This window comes from Lipophrys pholis, assembly GCF_963383615.2.
Source record: "Lipophrys pholis genome assembly, chromosome: 19".
In the NCBI taxonomy this organism is placed as follows: domain Eukaryota; kingdom Metazoa; phylum Chordata; class Actinopteri; order Blenniiformes; family Blenniidae; genus Lipophrys; species Lipophrys pholis.
In genome coordinates this window covers 8,017,763-8,034,725 of record NC_137647.1, presented here as the reverse complement: position 1 = coordinate 8,034,725, position 16,963 = coordinate 8,017,763, and the positions used below count along the sequence as shown (strand labels likewise).

General features: G+C 40.2%; 3 protein-coding genes across 3 annotated transcripts; 2 read left to right on the top strand and 1 right to left on the bottom strand.

Annotated features, from left to right (window-relative positions):
- Positions 1–118: 118 nt before the first annotated feature.
- Positions 119–3,667, top strand: drc3 (dynein regulatory complex subunit 3; the record flags this gene model as incomplete). Its single annotated transcript, XM_080487221.1, has 8 exons — positions 119–224; positions 566–732; positions 870–1,016; positions 1,175–1,294; positions 1,379–1,483; positions 1,854–1,985; positions 3,190–3,321; positions 3,656–3,667. The coding sequence occupies 8 exons, from the start codon at positions 119–121 to the stop codon at positions 3,665–3,667; spliced, it is 921 nt and encodes a 306-aa protein (XP_080343347.1).
- A 428-nt stretch (positions 3,668–4,095) lies between these two features.
- On the bottom strand, positions 4,096–14,793 carry gid4 (GID complex subunit 4 homolog). The gene is made up of 8 exons (XM_080487923.1): positions 14,776–14,793; positions 14,577–14,654; positions 8,150–8,400; positions 7,635–7,694; positions 6,748–6,855; positions 6,220–6,321; positions 6,001–6,131; positions 4,096–5,902 (listed from the first exon to the last, which is right to left on the bottom strand). Exons 2-8 carry the CDS (start codon positions 14,614–14,616, stop codon positions 5,839–5,841), a joined length of 756 nt encoding a protein of 251 aa, XP_080344049.1. The 5' UTR covers positions 14,617–14,654; positions 14,776–14,793; the 3' UTR covers positions 4,096–5,838.
- On the top strand, positions 12,635–16,885 carry noxo1a (NADPH oxidase organizer 1a). The gene is made up of 8 exons (XM_080487922.1): positions 12,635–12,994; positions 13,114–13,194; positions 13,306–13,372; positions 13,458–13,641; positions 14,440–14,630; positions 14,720–14,833; positions 14,927–15,044; positions 15,711–16,885. The coding sequence occupies exons 1-8, from the start codon at positions 12,929–12,931 to the stop codon at positions 16,474–16,476; spliced, it is 1,587 nt and encodes a 528-aa protein (XP_080344048.1). The 5' UTR covers positions 12,635–12,928; the 3' UTR covers positions 16,477–16,885.
- Positions 16,886–16,963: the final 78 nt, after the last annotated feature.

The following is a 16,963-nucleotide window of genomic DNA, read 5'->3' as shown; positions in this document are numbered from 1 at the left end:
CAAATGTTTTAAATTGTCCATGCCCTCATATTGTACCATACTTTTCAGAGGATAAAGTAAAGCCAAAGAAGCCTCTGGCGCCATGGATGAGGGACCTCATAAAAATAAACAATGCGGGATGAATGAGATGATACTCCAGGCTGTAAAGGGCCAGGTTACTGATGATGAGGCAGCCCCTCCTGCAGAAATCAGTGATGTTCTTCACTTACGCCTGGAATACAAAAGTGAGAAAACAAGAAACTGTAAACAAATCAGTGGAAATCTGTAGTGTGGTCATCTCAACCTTTCTTTTGTATTATCATTTTTATTTTACTTTTTTTACAGACATAAGATATATCGAGGGCTTGTGGGATTTCACATCTTTGACCAGGCTTGACTTGAATTACAACCTCATTGACAAGATTCTCGGTCTAGACCATCTGATCAATCTTAAAAAGCTCGGTAAGGTAAAACTTTGGACGTTTTAATATTCACCTTTTATTGAATTGTCAGACTGCTGAAAGATCTGGCAGTGACGTTTGAGTACTAATAAACAACTAGAAGTCATTTTGAACATGTCTTTCAGATTTGTCATTCAATCGCATCAAGAAGATGGAAGGTCTGCAGTCGCTGCGGAAGCTGGAATCGCTGAATTTATCAGACAACAAAATCTCTGTCATTGAAAACCTGGATACAATTGAGAATCTCACTCATTTCTTCTTTGCGAACAACCTTCTTGAACAGTTGGACAATGTAACAACCTTTTTCTGCAAGCATATTCTCACACAAGTAGCATGTACCAATATTCTTTTTTTTTTCTTGCAGTGAAAACAAATTAAATGTTACACAAATTTTGATGTATTTAAAACAAATAAATTTTTTTCTTGTAGGTGCTCTATCTACAAAGGTTCAAGAATATATTTACGATCAACCTATTTGGAAATCCCGCCTTCGATGATGACAATTATCAGCATTTTATGGCTGCCTTTTTTCCCAACCTAATGTTCTTGGATCGCAACATACTTCACGAGACTACAGTAAGTACAAACACTGACATACTACTATATATTATACAAAGTACTCACCCTAGTCTTGAAAGCGTTTTTTTTGTTGTTGTTTTTTTTAAAATCCTATCCATATTTCAGTTTGCACAAAATTTGTATGGCAAAATTGAATGTGTGTATGTATTTTGCAGAAAAATGCAGCGTCTAAAAAATACCAGTATGTTCTGGACAAAATGAAAGCTGAAGAGCTGGAGAAAGAGAAAGCAGAAGAGGATCGGCGAAGCCAGGAAGCTGAACTCAAATTGCACAAAGTAATGTTCTTTAATGTTCATATTCTTCCATGCTATTATATATATATTTTTTTTTTGTCTCACTGAATGTTGTATCTCCTTCAGGATGCCTTTGTGGAGTCCCTAAATGGCCCTTGTCTGTTTGACAGTATGTTTGAAGGTGATCCAGAGGCAGAGATGCTCCACCACGCTCCAGCAGTTGATTCTTTGCTGGAAACATATCTTTTTTTTTTTTTTTAAATGCATGCACGTTCATTATTGAGAGCTTTGCGAATCTTCCTTTGAATTCCTTGACCTTGCACTTACATTCAAGAGTCAAGTGGTGGCGCTGTGTACCCGGTTATTTGAAACGGGCCTTGCTGAGCATAAACGGAGGGAGTCAGAGGTGAACTCTTTCCACAGAGGCCTCAGTGAGGTGGCGACATACTACCAGCAGAAACAATCACTGATGGTGGAAACGTTTGATCAAGAGCACAGAAAGGCGAGCTGACCGGAGCATCAGATTTTATGTAGCAGCTTCTGGTTTAAAGCAAATCTTTTATCGACGTGTGTTTTATCTCTGGTGTTTTCACCTTCGTAGAGACTATCTGAGTTGCAGCAGTTATCAGATCCAGACACAGTTACCGCCAAGATCAGCCACTGCAGCGTTGAGATCTCCCGCCTCTATCAGAGCCTCGTTACTCTGGAGTGTAAGCAGGTCCGACAGGTGGAGGTAGGTGTGTGCCCGGAGGCCTTCTGTACTTTGAAGAATACTGCACATTGCAATAATGCCCAGATTCTGTGGAACAGATAGCCTATTCTCAATTTTGGCCTATTTCTTACTTAGTATATGTTCTAGATCAGTTGTTCCCAACCTGGGTAGTCCAGACCAGCTCCAGGGATCAAGCCTGTAGATTTGGGAATGAGACGTTCGTGAGAGTGGGCCTGTCCACCAGTGATTGGCTTCACCATAATAATTTGATTAATCAAAAATAGGGAAATTGGGTTTGCAAGCCATTTTTATAGGTGAACTAGGGCGGGGATTACATGAAACAGGTTGGGAACTGCTGCTTCAGATTATGTAGAGATATATATTAAATTATGAACTTTTGTCCTCTTGCTTTTTACCAATACTGATTATTTGTAGTAGCTTAACATTTACCATGATACTGTGTTGATTTCAGAAAAACATCAAGGAGTTTGACAACAGCATCTCAGAAATGGTGGCCAGCTTCATTGACACTGCAGAAGGGATATATCTTTTTTTTTTTTGTACGGTGAGTCAGAATAGCAGCTTTGACACTTCTCGTAACACTGAATCACCATGATGCATCACCGTTTGAACTGAACTGTTTACTGTAACCAGACAACCATTATCTATTTTTATGTATTTACTGATAACTACTTTGAACAATATTAAACACATCTAATCTAAATTTGATTAGATGTGCTCAAAGTTATATTGGATAGTAGCTGGTTTACCTTTGTTGATAATTATTGATTTCTTTAACACAATCATACATTTGTACAATGCCGAGAGCTGGAGGAGGGCTTTCATCGGAAGGTGCAAGAGGCTGTCCTGGAAACTTTGGCCAAAGTGGCCACGGACACTCAGGACGAGGACATGCCACACGATGTTCTAATGGTCAGTGTTATTCATTACAGACCAAAGCTGTTGTACAAAATGAAGAGCTTGTTTGAAGTTACCAGACTTCTTACAGCTTTAGATGGCAAAACCAGTCATGGTGGCGGTATTGGTGTGGGACTTTTTAGCAAGTAAGCAATAAAAAAGTGCTTAGCACATGGCAAGGAGGCATAAGGAGTCCGTTCGGTTTTAAACTGTTTGATCGAAGAAAAGAAACAAAGCCTGCAGGCAGGTTGTAGTCTTTTGTGGCAGTACTATTCACATCTGTGTGCATACACGTGTCCATGTATAGTTGTTTTCAGATAAAGACACAGTGATGGACACACTGACCACAGGCCATAATCACCACGTCCTCAAACTCTTCGACCGAGAGTCTCAGCTGGTTTCAGGCATTAATGCCTGGAAACAGACCCTGATTAAAGAGGTATTAACTCAAATTACAACGAATGACAGTTGTTTTTTTAATGTGTATTATTCTGTCCTGTTTTACATTAACAATGTTCTTTTGGGGTTTTCGCAGATTCAAGACAAACAACTTTATCTGCACCGTACCCACATTTCAGACTTCCTCAAACAAAGGGACAATTTGATGGAGCAGCTTGAGAAATTACAATGAGACAAAATGAAAGATATTCCCTTTGTGACTTAAGCACGTACTAATAATTGCTGAAGCCACACAGAGAACCGTGAATCATATTGGGTTGTAGTTGTTTCCTTCTCTCCGTCATTGGAATAACTGTTTCCTGGTTTCCTCACAGGTATTCTCATAGCAGCACGTCCACATTACTCTCAGCTTTTATTCATCGATTACTTTTTTCTACAATTCTCAAGTTATATTGCTTTTTATGTACAATTTTATGAAAAAGGTTTATAGAAGAAAGAAAGAAAAAAGTTGGGAATGGAGGCAAGATTCAAAATGCTGCCTGTATTTCTGAGATTTCTAACAAGTGGTTTCTATCTGATTTTGCACAATACAATTCAACTTTATTTATATAGCACCACATGCGACAGTCATTTCTGGGCACTTTTAACGGAGAAAACCATGAAATCAGTTTCTTAAGTGTCAGTTCTTGCTGTATACTGGAATTAAATCCGAGTTCGTGCTGTAAACCTGTACGGTGAGCCAAGATGTCTTATGGTACACTACTGACCTCTAGTGCTGTGTTGTGATGACTGTCTAATAAAATGACCATTTAACCACAGGACAGTATAAAATATTCATCTTTATTTCTGTTCACACCACACCTCTGCAGCAGAATTTATAACATCTTTAAAGTCGAGCTTTTCCTCCGTATAAACTTTCCATGACACTCTCCTAAATAAACATTTGCTTCTCAGATTGCACATTTCACTTTATTTTCCTGTTGCATGACTGATGGAAAATATTATTCCGGATTGTAAACCAGGGTTTAAAAAATTAGCGTTCCAACAGCATCCCCCGCATAAATTGGGCTTGTCGAGTACAAGCACTCTCCAACACATACATTTTACATAAACCTCATTCAGGCAAACTAAAAGATTACTCAAGACGATTATAGAAATAAAAAATTAAAAAAAGATTTACAAAAATCAAACACAAATGCTCATGTAATTTTCTCCAAATAAAACAAAACGAGCCAAAATATGACTCAGAAGAAAAGGTTTAAAAAAAAAAAATAATTGTAAAATCGTAAGGCAGCAGGATTTTTCTTATAGCAACAAAGCGGTTTTTATTTTTTTTACCGATCATTCACTCCACGAGTCACACAAGGTGCTTAAAAACAAACAAACAGAAAACCCATAATTTTCACCCTGTACAAGGAAAACACTTCCTAAAGCTGTATTATATTGTTTAACGATAAGACAAACTCTTAAAAATTGTGTGCGTGGGGGGGGGGTGGGGGGGTACGTTTTATCCACAGATAATATCCACACTAAGGCTGACGCTTTCACAAACCCTGCATTGCTTCGCATGTCGACTCTCCCAGTGCCAACAAATCCCCTTTCCTGATTGCTCTGCTGTATGAAAATCTGCTTTTTCCTCACTGCAAGTGGCGAAATCACCTCTATTACAAACTCGCTCTGCACCAGAGTGTTCCACCATGTGTGCTTCAGCTGCTGATCAACGTTATTTGATTACGAGAAAATAAAGTGTTAAAGATATTAAACTTATAGGTAGTGTAAGAAATTGTATTGTTAGAACACATTTTGTAGGCAAACATCTGTGTTCTCAGGGGATTTTTTATTTATTTTTTCTTTAAAGAGACTTATGGGTATCAATGACTCTCTCCTGAATAATTCCCGTTCCATCTCCCCTCAGATGTTGGGTTATAATCTGACAGACCACCCGAGATTACCTGATTACGTACAGTCCTGCAGATCTTGCATTTAACCTAAGACTCAGGCCCTCTCTTGCAACATTTTGGCAAGAGACTACCATTCCACGACCTTGGGCATCAAAGTAACCATATTTTTGTTTACTTAAAATAAGACTGGGAAATCACTCTAGCTTTACAGGACAAACTGTGCCAACATTTTTGCTCTTGCAGCTTCAACTGAAAGGCCATTATCATCCGTGTTTCCTTTTAAAAAAGGAAAACAAGGGCTAAAATGTTGATCTCCAGCCACGGCGAGACGGCTTCTATGAGAGCGCAAAGAGATTCAATGCCAATTAAATAACAACGGGACAAATTAAAATTTCAATCAAACATAGGTTCTGCAGCAACTGTGCATCTGTTCATGCTTCACAGCTCGTTGCCTTGATTCATCTTCATCTGTGACTTTCTTTCTAGTCCAGCAGAAGAGTGTGCGACCCCCTTTGTGAACTCTTCCCCCAGCGAGGAGAACAGGTCACCTCGATTCTTGGCAATAAAAAAAAGGGGTCCCCGTCATTCCCATCCCATTCAGTCACAGGGCATCTTCAGCGGTCTCTTTCATCACTCGGTATTCCCGTGCATTTATGTCACCGAAACTCATAAATAGGCATACTGTGCTCCCGGACGTGGCTTAGGCTTAGAGACTGGTACCTAGAAATGAATAAAAACAGTAAAATAAAACGAGAACCACCAAAACAACACAGAAAATAAAAGCTCTCTGTGAGATTTGTCTGCATTTTGAAAATTACCACTCTGAGCTTCTATGGTAGTAGTAGCCCTCAATAGTAGCCGTGGACTTCTGGAAGCAGATGTAGTAGAAGCCTGCGAAGGAAGCGCCGCTGATGTCTTTGATCGTGTGATCTGGGACTAGAAACTGCTCCTGGAAAGGCAAGCAGCGTTCATGTTAGAGCCCCATGATACGATGAGAATGGAGAAAGCAGAACGAGGCGTTTGATAAGAGGACCAACCTTCCATCTCATAAATATATAATCGCCGTCTTCCAGGGCTTTATAGTCAAATTCATCAGAGTTAAAGTTTTTGGCATATTTGTAAAAGGCCTGGAACTTGCCCTGTTGGGAGAACAAAAAAAATAAATAAAAAAAAGATTGTTATGTTATATGAATGTATCCTCCTTAATCAACCACCAACATTAGTAAGTGTATTGCATATTGAAATGATCGTCAATTATTTATATAATGAGTAGTTTTCTAGATTTGATGCATCTTTTCTTAACAAGAAAAAAACACGTGCTGCCCGTATGAATAAAATACACAAAATGCAGTGCCACTGACAAATTCTGAGCTTCCTGGATAAAGGGCTCAGTTAAGTTCAACTCTTCCAAATAGGTCTCAAAGTAAACAGTAGTGTTTGCTACCTCATGGTATCGAGCAATACTATATGGAGATTGAATGAAACGTACCATAAAACGCTATATAAAAGCCATGGCCGCAGCCCAGCAGAAATAAAACATGCAAAATAAACTAAAGAGGACATACCCAGTGCTTTCTGTCCACATCCTCATCTGCATCCCACTTCCTAGTTAAAAAGGGCCTCTTTCGGCTGATAATTTCACCAGCGAAGAACGTTGTAAGAGTTGGATACTCCTGTCACGAAGAGGAAAAACACGCTGAGGCAGTGTCAGGAAATCTGTGCATCCGAAGTCAAAAGGTGTTTTTTTAAAACAGAAATCCACCACTTTGCAACATGAAGAATATGCAAATTGTCTTGACCTGCTGTGACTCAGTCTGCAGGTCATTAAGTTTGCATCAGTAGAGAAGGTTTTAGCGAGGGCTGACCATTGGCTTTAATACCAGTTTCAACATGCCTTTAGCATTTTCATTGAACAAAAAAAACAAACTGCAGTGCATCAAATGCCTTGGATGGTCTGCAACAAGCCAATGCTCTCCTGCTTCATATTTTCCAATAACCTACCCATTCAAAATGACTCCTGCATGCATTTGTATGCCGTTTCGTGCTTTTTAGTGACGCTACATCATCTGTTTTAATGCACAATGTGGAGTTGCACTCGATCTCAATGATACAAAAAAACAATAATTCGGTCTAATATCAATTGCCACCTCGATACAGAGTGACACACCCAGACGACTCATCTTCCACTCGGCCACAGGCAGGGTGGACTCAGGGATCCTGCTGACCTTTTTCCTTTCACACGTTGCATAATGTAATGAGTATACAGTTGACACACTTACAGTAAAGCACCCCAGTTCGTACCAATACCTCAAGTTTGACTCCCATCTAATCTGAAGCTGTCACAATTCAGCCTGCATCAATCACGTGGAAATCAGTTGGTGGGTTGTTGTTTTCTTTCCAGCGCTGGAATAAAGGTCACACTCACTATGTTTGACCTAGTTTTGGGACTTACCTCAGTTAGGCCTTTGATCTTCAGGTATCCACACAAATACGAGTCCTCTGTGGTCACATGCTGTCAGGGCAAACACATTTACGAAAGTTTTATTTGTTTACAATTTTACATACAGACTTGTTTGTTGGTGCATTTGAGTTCAAACCTGGCATTAGGGAGGATTTGGGCAGAAATGTGCAATCAGGCCTTTTAGATTTTTATATTAGCAGGTCTGCAACACCCTTCATTTAAAAACAATATATAGCTTGTTGCACGAAATGCAAACACAAATTGAAGCAATGAAAGGGCAGCATACTTTAATGATTTAGATCCGATCGCATTTCAAAACACCAGAGCAGGAACCTCACCAGATGTGAACATTCAAAATTAAACTGATATTAAGCAACAACAACAAAAAGAAAAGCTGACAGCTAGCGTCTGTTAGTTAGCAACTTGTGCTACACAAACGCTGACTCTGCAGAGGAAAATAAACAAACGCAAAAAATAATAAAATAAAAATGGGAAAAAGTGCTTACCTGCAAAACCACCTCGACGTCGTACGAGTTGCCTTTACTCTTCTGGTATCCCCGGAACTGTGAGCCGCTGTAGAGCAGCGAGGTGGCCACTCCCGGCTGGTGGGTGTTGATCGGGGCAGGGGGAACAAGCGAGGCCGGGGATCTGCAGGCCGGCCCGGGTGTCGCGCAGCACTCGGCTCGGACGGGCATGATGAGCGCCAAGGCGTCTCCGTCAGCAACCGTCATGGGTCTTGCGGCCGAGGACAGCACAGCTGGGGAGAGAAGGGGGATTGGCACCAGGAGGTCTGCCAGCTTCACACAATTTCTTAGCTTATATAACTTTGCTCAAATGTGCAAGCTGCCCATGGCAAACTAATGGAGAACGATCCTTCTACGTCACATTTCAGGCTGCGGTTTCCCCAAATTTGATTGGCTGGAAACTGGCGTTCGGTTGTACCAGTGATTTTATTGGATAACTTGGCGACGAGCATTATGGGAGTTGTAGTCTCTGTGAATGAAAGTTTTGGCGCTTTAGAAAAAGTGTCCAAAAAGTAGTCCGAATTTTAAAATATATTTAAATAAACAATTTAATACGCCGTGGAATTCAAAGTTAAACAATATCATTAAAAAGAAAACAGGCATTTCACTTTTTGGATTTACAGAATACTATGCTTCTAACATTGTAGATCACCATACATAACTCATACTTTTGTGAGAATTGTATATTAAAATAAAAACCTCTGATATTATGTCAATTCATAGAAATAATTTAGGAAATGATTTTGCTGTCTACCGCCCCGATGGAACTCAACTCAGCTTTATTTATAGAGCACTTTAAACAACACAGTTGGCCAAAGTGCTGTCCACAGACAGGATCATATATATATATATATATATATATATATATATATATATATATATATATATATACACACACATATAATTAATTAACAACACATAATAAAAACAATAAAAAAACAATAAAAGTCAGCCTGTCAGACTGAGTTAAAAGCTGAAGAGAAAAAGTCTGTTTTTCAGAGAGGTTTTAAAAATATTAAGTGAGTCGGCCTGTTTGATGTGCAAAAGCAACTCATTCCACAATTTTGGGGCAATGACTGAAAAGGCTGCTTCCTCTTGGTCTTAGGGACAAACTACAGATCTGATCTGCTGACCTGAGAGAGCGTGAGGGAGTGTACGGTCAGAGCAGATCTGACAAACAATGTGGGGCGAGGCCATGAAGGCATGTAAAAGCAAATAAAGGAATTTTAAAATGAATCCTAATCACTGGTGTGATTCGCTCGTGTCATGGAAGGAATGGGTGTGAATGTTCCATGCAGTTCGTATTGGACTCCTAGAAGTCTATATATATAATCTATTTATATTCTTTACAGAACAAGACATTTACTGAATAAGAACTGCCTACATTTGCTGTACTTTTCACTTGTGATGCCATACATGACATATTGTGTTGAAATTTGGGGTAATAAATATAAAACAAACCTAGATCCAATAATCAAACTGCAAAAAAGAGCTATTAGGATAATAAATGAAGTTGGATATCATGATTCCACAAATCAGCTGTTTATAAGATCACATACAATAAAATTTTTGGACATTGTATATTCAAAAACATTAGAAATTATGTTTAGAGTGGTAAATAAGACAATTCCAGGTTGTATTAAAAAATTGTTTAAACTAAGGCAGGGGATTTATAACCTAAGGGGTTTGCTAATGTTTGACACTCACAAAGTAAGAACTAATATCAGGTACAGATGTGTGTCAGTTTTGGGTGTAAAATTATGGAATGGACTTAATGATGAAATAAAGATGTGTAATTCTATGTATGTTTTCAAGAAGACTTTAAAGTCAAAAATTATCAAAGGTTACAATGAAATTTGATTGAATTTGATTTTTCAGTAGTAATGGAGTATTAGTGATGTTTTATTGTGAATTATTCAGTTAATCCTATGATGGTACAGGATAGGCACAAATAAGCCTTGAGGCTTCAGCCTATTCCTTTTTCGGTTGCTGTCTGTTTATTTTGTAAAAACATGATTTTGTTTTTATTTTTTATTTTTAACCGAAATAAATCATTCATTCATTCATTCATTCATAAGTATTCAGTAGTGATGCTAACATTGGCCACACGGTAGAGCAGTAGTTCGAGCTTTAAACTCACAGCAAGGAGGCTGTGGGTTCAAATGCTGGTTGAGCCTTTCTGTGTGGAGTTTGCATGTTCTCCATGTGTCTAGGTACTCTGGTTTCCTCCCCCAAAACATGTGTGTGACCCGAAATTGCAGCCTAAATGAATGGATAAAAACATGGCATTCCACTGCGTTACTGTGAAGTTTGGCTGAGAGAGGATAATTGGTGTGAAAGACACCACACCAAACTATTGAGGGTCTTTACAATTTGTCGCACCAAATGCTCACTGTGGTCTGCACTGCTTGTTACTGTGTGCAGTGGCGAGAAGGGAGCTTCCTAAAAATGGCTGACATTTGGTCTGTATCACTGATATCAAACAACTTCAAAAAACCCTGTGGACTGCAATGACATGTTGGTACAAGACAAAGGAAAAGCACCGAAACAATTTGCAGTTTTTTACTCAAAATATCAAAACAGGGTATGCAAACGATACAAATGCACAATCGATTTACTATTATTCCAATCACACAAGTGTGATGCTGACTGTAGGTATATTTAGACAATATACATATATTGTTTAGACAATCATTATGCATTTTGACAGCGAAACACAGTATTGAAATCCTGACGGGATGATTAGTAGCATAACATCATCATTTATATTTTATCTGAACCATATAATGAAATACGATTACAGCACACATATAGGTCAATGAAGGTACTAATGCATTAAGTCACAAACATATACCTCTTATACCACTTACAAGGTTTGGATGGTTGTAATGTTGATTTATTTTCAGAGTCACAATGAAAATAATCATGAAAAAGACAGAGAGAGAGTGAGAGAGAGAGATAGACTTCTTCCCACGGTTCTAAATCATGAATTTGAGGATGAATTGCCTCTGGGTGTGAATGTGAGTGTGTGTGGTTGTGTGTCTCTCTGTGTTTGCCTCGTGATGGACTTGTGACCTGTCCAGGGTGTATCCTGATTTCTCTCATAGTCAGAATTGGCATCCTAAAAATACAATTTGTGCCCTAAAAAAAAAAAAAAAAAACAGAAACCTAATTACATAATCTAGAATTTAACCTGCATAGCAGACACACTCTTATTCTGGCTACTCCAGGGCCTTTTTGTGTACAATGGTGAACAAACTAATTATGTCATGAAATGAAACACGTCAATTAGTCCATCACAGGAGGAAGACGTCTAATTACATCCACCATTCTGAGTAATTTGAATCACCAATTCACTCCAAAGGCGTGCTTATTTGGACTGTGGAAGGAAACCGGAGTAGCCAGACACACATAGGAAGAACATGCAAGTGCCACTGAAAAGCCATAGAGAACTTGAACGGGGGAACTTCTCACGGTGAGATGAGAGGACGAGCCACTATCCACCATGCGACCCTACTAAATGACACCGGATGCTTAGATTATTACAGACATTTGACATGCAGCACTGATGGTTTGACTGAGAAGTCTTATTAGATACATGTGATCTGTATTTAATGTGTTTTCTGTTCCTTTAGTGGCTGACGACTCCAACTTTATACTATATTTCAGGTCAGTTGTTCCACGGCTAAATTAATTCCAAGTCGTTCAATAAATGTTGAGAAATTCAACATTGCTGTTTTTTTAATCGAGAGTTTATGATTGTTTATTATGATTTCATTTATTAGGTTTTATGAGGGCAGCGGGGTGGTAGTTTTGAGTGTGGGGCTTCTGACCTCCCTTTGTGGAGTCGGCATGTCTCCTCCTAAACGGGCATTTGAGGTCATGAGTGTGTGTTTATCCTGTGATTAAAAACATATTTCTCAGAGTAGTTTTAATCTCTAAAGTGAGTGTATTCTATTCAGAAAGAACAAAAACAAAGTGAATCCTGTCTGAAAAAAATGTCAATTTCTGCTGTGTTAAAAGCAAAAGAATGAAAGGACAGACCCTACAAGAAAATCACCTGGACACCTATAGTTTTAATGGAGAGAAGAGTAAATGATTTAGATGGAGACCTTAAAATACACAGTAAAACCGAATTTATAAAGACGTTAAAGAGGGATTATTTCTGTATCTATAATAGTTTAAGCGTTTTAGGGGAAGGGTAAAGCCAATGATTACTTTACTTTGTTTTCTTTAACCATTACTCATTCATTTAAACTTTTACTCAACAGATCACCTGTGACTCTTCAAAAAAACACAAAAAAGGTTTACGTCCATGTGTTTCCGGCTGAATTACCAAAATGACATTTCCCGTTATGACTGATACAAGGGAGTGATTTTCTTTGGTACGTGATTGACACAAAGCCAGGTGAATTTTTTAATGACGACGACTATTTCCTGTCACTATAATCCCACTGTGACACCACCGATTCAGAAGAGCCTGGCTGCTGCAGTGACAGCACGGTTTGATATGCAGCGTACCTGTGCAACACAGGTGTGGCTGTGGAGCAATGCAGGAAACCCCTGCATGAAAACAATAGCACTTTTTTTTTTTTTTTTAACCTGACATTGTCTACGTAACACACACTGCCCCACCTTTTCCAGGGAATAAATTCAGCTGCAAAGCAGTTGCTGCTTCACTCCTTAACCTGAGCAGGATTAAGAGGCTCGAGCTCTGAACTGGACAGTCCAACGCATCTTTTTTTTTGTCACTTTCTGATCATGGAGGACGGGCGGTATCCTCTTAGTGCCCATGTAACTGGAGTGATGTACAAGGAGAAGAACAAAGTAAGCACATGTCTTTTGTTTCTTTTCTCCAAAATTTGAAGGTGTGTGTGTGTGTGTGTGTTGTGCGCCGAAAAAAAAGGTCAAACGCGAGCGTTAACTTTTTGCACTTTCTTTCTCAGCTGTACATGACATCTGTGCTTTGGTCAGACCAGAATGAAATTGTAATCTACAGAAGTTTTGCTGAATATAAGAAAATGCATGTGAGTATAAAATATTGCACTTTATTTATGCTTTACCCCCGTAATAGTAGGCTATGGATTTTTATTTTTTTTTTAACCAACACATATCTATTTTTTTTTTTTATATTCCAGAGGCAATTGAAGAAAACCTTCCCAAATAAACTTAAGAAGTCAAACAGAGTCATCCCCAGATTTCGAGGTACGTTATTGACAGCTACGTCTCGTGCGGATCACAGCCCGGTGGATTATGGCTATAAAAAAAAATGTGTCCCGTTTGCTTTCAGACAAAAAGCTGAAGCAGAGCAACCCCAAAAAGGGTCCCAACAAGACACTGGCTTACGTCAAGTTCCTGCAGGCCTACTGTACTGAGCTCCTGAGCTGCGACCCACAAATCTCCCAGTTTCGAGATCTCATCAAGTTCTTCCAACCTAAAGATCAGGACCTGCAGCCAGAGTTCGCCAACAACACGTAAGATACAACATTCAAGTTCAACAATTAATATCAATTGATGCACCGACAAGAGCAGCACCAAACATTTCCGCTTGCGTAGAATTTCGTCATCCAAATTTTCCTAATGTGACGGTGTTGTGAACTCGAAAAAGACACTTTGGCTTTTTACTTAATCGCTTTGAAATCGGTTCTCGCTTGATTTGGATTTCCATATGACGGCGAGACATAAAAAAAAAAAAGATATTCTACATCAGTATATTTTACAAGAGCTGAGCAATGCTGAATCTCACTGAAAAGAGACTTTGATACAAAATACATTTTTAAGCACTTAGTTAAAATACTTAACTAATACCGAGAAAATAGTGAAACTCCTTAGCTGGTCTTGTTCGTCTCTTTCAGCCCAGATATAAGTTAAATCTGATCAAATGTGCACTGAAACAAATTTTCACTTTGATTTTATCCATTTTTCTTTGAAGTCACATGTTTCTCAATTCTAGGCCACCTCAGCGTGTCACTCAGCTGACTGTACAGCGAAAACGTTACTTGATAGTTGCACTGGTTTATAGTCGGCAAATCTCAAGAGGCTCCAAAGTTACAGAGCCTCTTTTGGGTGTGATTTCGAGTGAGAACTGAAATTCCAGGAAGATAATTATCCACCGCTAAAGGCAGGAGGAATGTCTCATCATAATGAATTTGCTTTTGTCTTCCGCACATGACAGATTCACAGAAAATGCATGTTTATGAATATTTAACATGATCATACCGATGCAGACAGATCTCGGAGAACAAGAATGAACTGTTTCGATTTCTCCTCAGCATAATGATAATGCCATCGGACGAGGAGAACAGGAATAATGGTGGCCATGGCAACGGTGGCAACGTGACCCAGCCGTTCGTGACGGAGACATACAGGTGTGTGGCCACGTACGAGACCAAAGACACCAAGAACAAACCTTTCAAAGTGGCTGTGGAAGAAAAAGTAGACGTGCTCATCAAAGACAAAGCCGGTGAGCTTCTTCGATCAGCATCTCCTGAATGGGTGTGACAAACATGAAACGCACCAAACGAGAGTTTCAACATGTTTGTGTTGGTTTAGGATGGTGGCTCGTGGAGAAAGAAGACAAGCGCATGGCCTGGTTTCCCGCACCTTACCTGGAGAAGACAGATGATGATGGGGATGAAGATGAGATGGACGGGACCCTCGGAAGTGGTACATGCACACAAGCTCTTTTTTTTAAGTCGTTTTCAAATGTCTTCATTTCAGGACACAACTTTACACTGAAGCTACTGACTTTTCCCGCAGGAATGTTTTACACTGCGGTCAAGACCTACAAGGCCACCAAAGCCGATGAGATAACCGTCAACATCGGCGCCGTGGTCGAGGTGTTGCAGAAGTCTGAGAACGGCTGGTGGCTCATCAGGTACTACTACTGAGCATATTCACTCGGCTACTGGAATAACTTGTTTAAATGCGCCAAACTAGATTTAGAAACATTGATCATGTTGTCATTGACAGCTTTCCAACTGGCAAAAATCCAGAGTTTCTGAATGCTTCATGCTAACATATGATTAGTCGTGAACGTTTCTAAACAATGTCCTTTAAAAGAAGTGTGGACTTTACAAAGGCCTCATTAAGGTAATGTGAGGCTCAGCGAGGGTAACTGCCCTGTCCATTAGTCAGGACAAGCAATACAATCGTGATGCATCATCAACTAATATGAGCAAGACATTCAAGGGTGTATGACACAAATGCAAATAACTCTCTGAAGTTTTGCAGCTGTAAAACAAATCAGCGCTGATGGCATCACACAAAGTTGTATTTATTTATCGTGGTCTTACCACAGAATTACTCATTAATCCACTCATAAGGCCTGTGACAGAGAGATCAAGGTGTCATAGCGTGCCACTGCCCAGATCAGTAGAGGTTTCTCTGGGCTGCCGAGTTTTGCAAGATCACGGTTGATGACAAAGCATTACCCTTCTGCTAAGCTCAGACTTTAATACTCAAACTTCCTAAACTCCTAAAGCATTCAACAGTTGCTGAAAACTTTGCCATTTTTGACATCTGTATTCTCAATTTTTAACAGATCCAATGGAAAAGTAGGCTACATCCCCACTATGTACCTGCAGCCCTACAGTTACCCCCACATCCGTATGACACCAGCCATTCAAGATCCACGGGCCTCCCCCACCTTTATGGCGACCCCTTCCAATTTGCAGCAGCAGTCCCAGCTCAGTCGCTCCCAAGGAAACCTGATGGGTCCTCCTGTCAGGTCCTCGTCCCCCTTCCTGCTCAAACCACAGGGCAAGCAGCGGTCCCTCTCCCTTGATGTTTTGTCTGAACCACCTCTTCCTCCTCCACCTCCCCCTGCTCGGTCTGCAGCTGACAATGCTGCCAGTGTTGTCTCCACACCCACCTCCCCCCAGCAGGCCCCTCTGCCTACAATCAAGGTGGAGATGGACCAAGAGGAGGCAAAACGCGACAGAATGGTCAGAGCAGATAGCGAGGGAAGCTTCGCCAGCGACAGCTCCGACTTCAGCTTAGGCGATGACCTCAGCTCCTCCTCCGCCAGCTCATCCTTCGCCATGAGCCCCACCGCCAATGACGAGCAGCTGCGCTTCAGCCGCACGCCCCCACCCAGCTCCAGCCACCTCCTCAGCCCGACAACCAGCATGGAGGGCAGACTGATGCCCAGTATCTCTGATCCCAACCTCTACAAGGGGCCCAGATCACCAAAGGTGCCTCCCAGACCTCAGGCTCAGGAGATCCTCACCCGCTGTACCACCATCACCCGGAAGAACGCATCCAAAAGCAGCCCGTCTCCCACAGAAACCGAGATTCTCGGTCGGTAAAGATGTCATTGATGTCCAACCCAGACGTATATATACTTCTCTGCTACTTCTAACTGCTGGTAAATTGACATATTTTAATGTGGCTTTACATGATAGTGGGGGGAAAAGTGACAGCTAGAGTATCATTAATTGTGAATACTGAAGAAGCACTGAACATGCACAACCCTTCTCTATTGGTGTTATTTTTCCATACTGGAAACCTTGTGTTGTGCCTTATATGCATTCAGATTGTCCCCGATGTGATTCACATCTCTCTAGCCAAGTGAAAAATCGAATATGTCCAGTGTGTGTGTGCATGTATAGACTGTATCTATCAAATTAAAAATATGGCTTCCAGATTATGATCATGAAAGTGTATCCGCATGTAAATAAAGTTCTGATAACAAATAAATCCTTTCTGTGAACACCAACCATGTATTTGCTCTTTTCAACTGGATTCTGGCTTTTAGCGTCAACAAGTTCAATTTTAGCCTTTATGCCGCTCTGC

Bases quoted from the DNA above. Each gene is read 5' to 3' on its own strand.
- noxo1a (XM_080487922.1), top strand. From the start codon at position 12,929: ATGGAGGACGGGCGGTATCCTCTTAGTGCCCATGTAACTGGAGTGATG. The intron at 14,631-14,719 runs GTGAGCTTCTTC...GTGTTGGTTTAG, and splicing joins GCTCATCAAAGACAAAGCCG to GATGGTGGCTCGTGGAGAAA. The intron at 15,045-15,710 runs GTACTACTACTG...AATTTTTAACAG, and splicing joins AACGGCTGGTGGCTCATCAG to ATCCAATGGAAAAGTAGGCT.
- gid4 (XM_080487923.1), bottom strand. From the start codon at position 14,616: ATGAGCACGTCTACTTTTTCTTCCACAGCCACTTTGAAAG. The intron at 7,695-8,149 runs GTAAGCACTTTT...TTGCCCTGACAG, and splicing joins ACGTCGAGGTGGTTTTGCAG to CATGTGACCACAGAGGACTC. The intron at 6,856-7,634 runs GTAAGTCCCAAA...TCTTCGTGACAG, and splicing joins AGATCAAAGGCCTAACTGAG to GAGTATCCAACTCTTACAAC.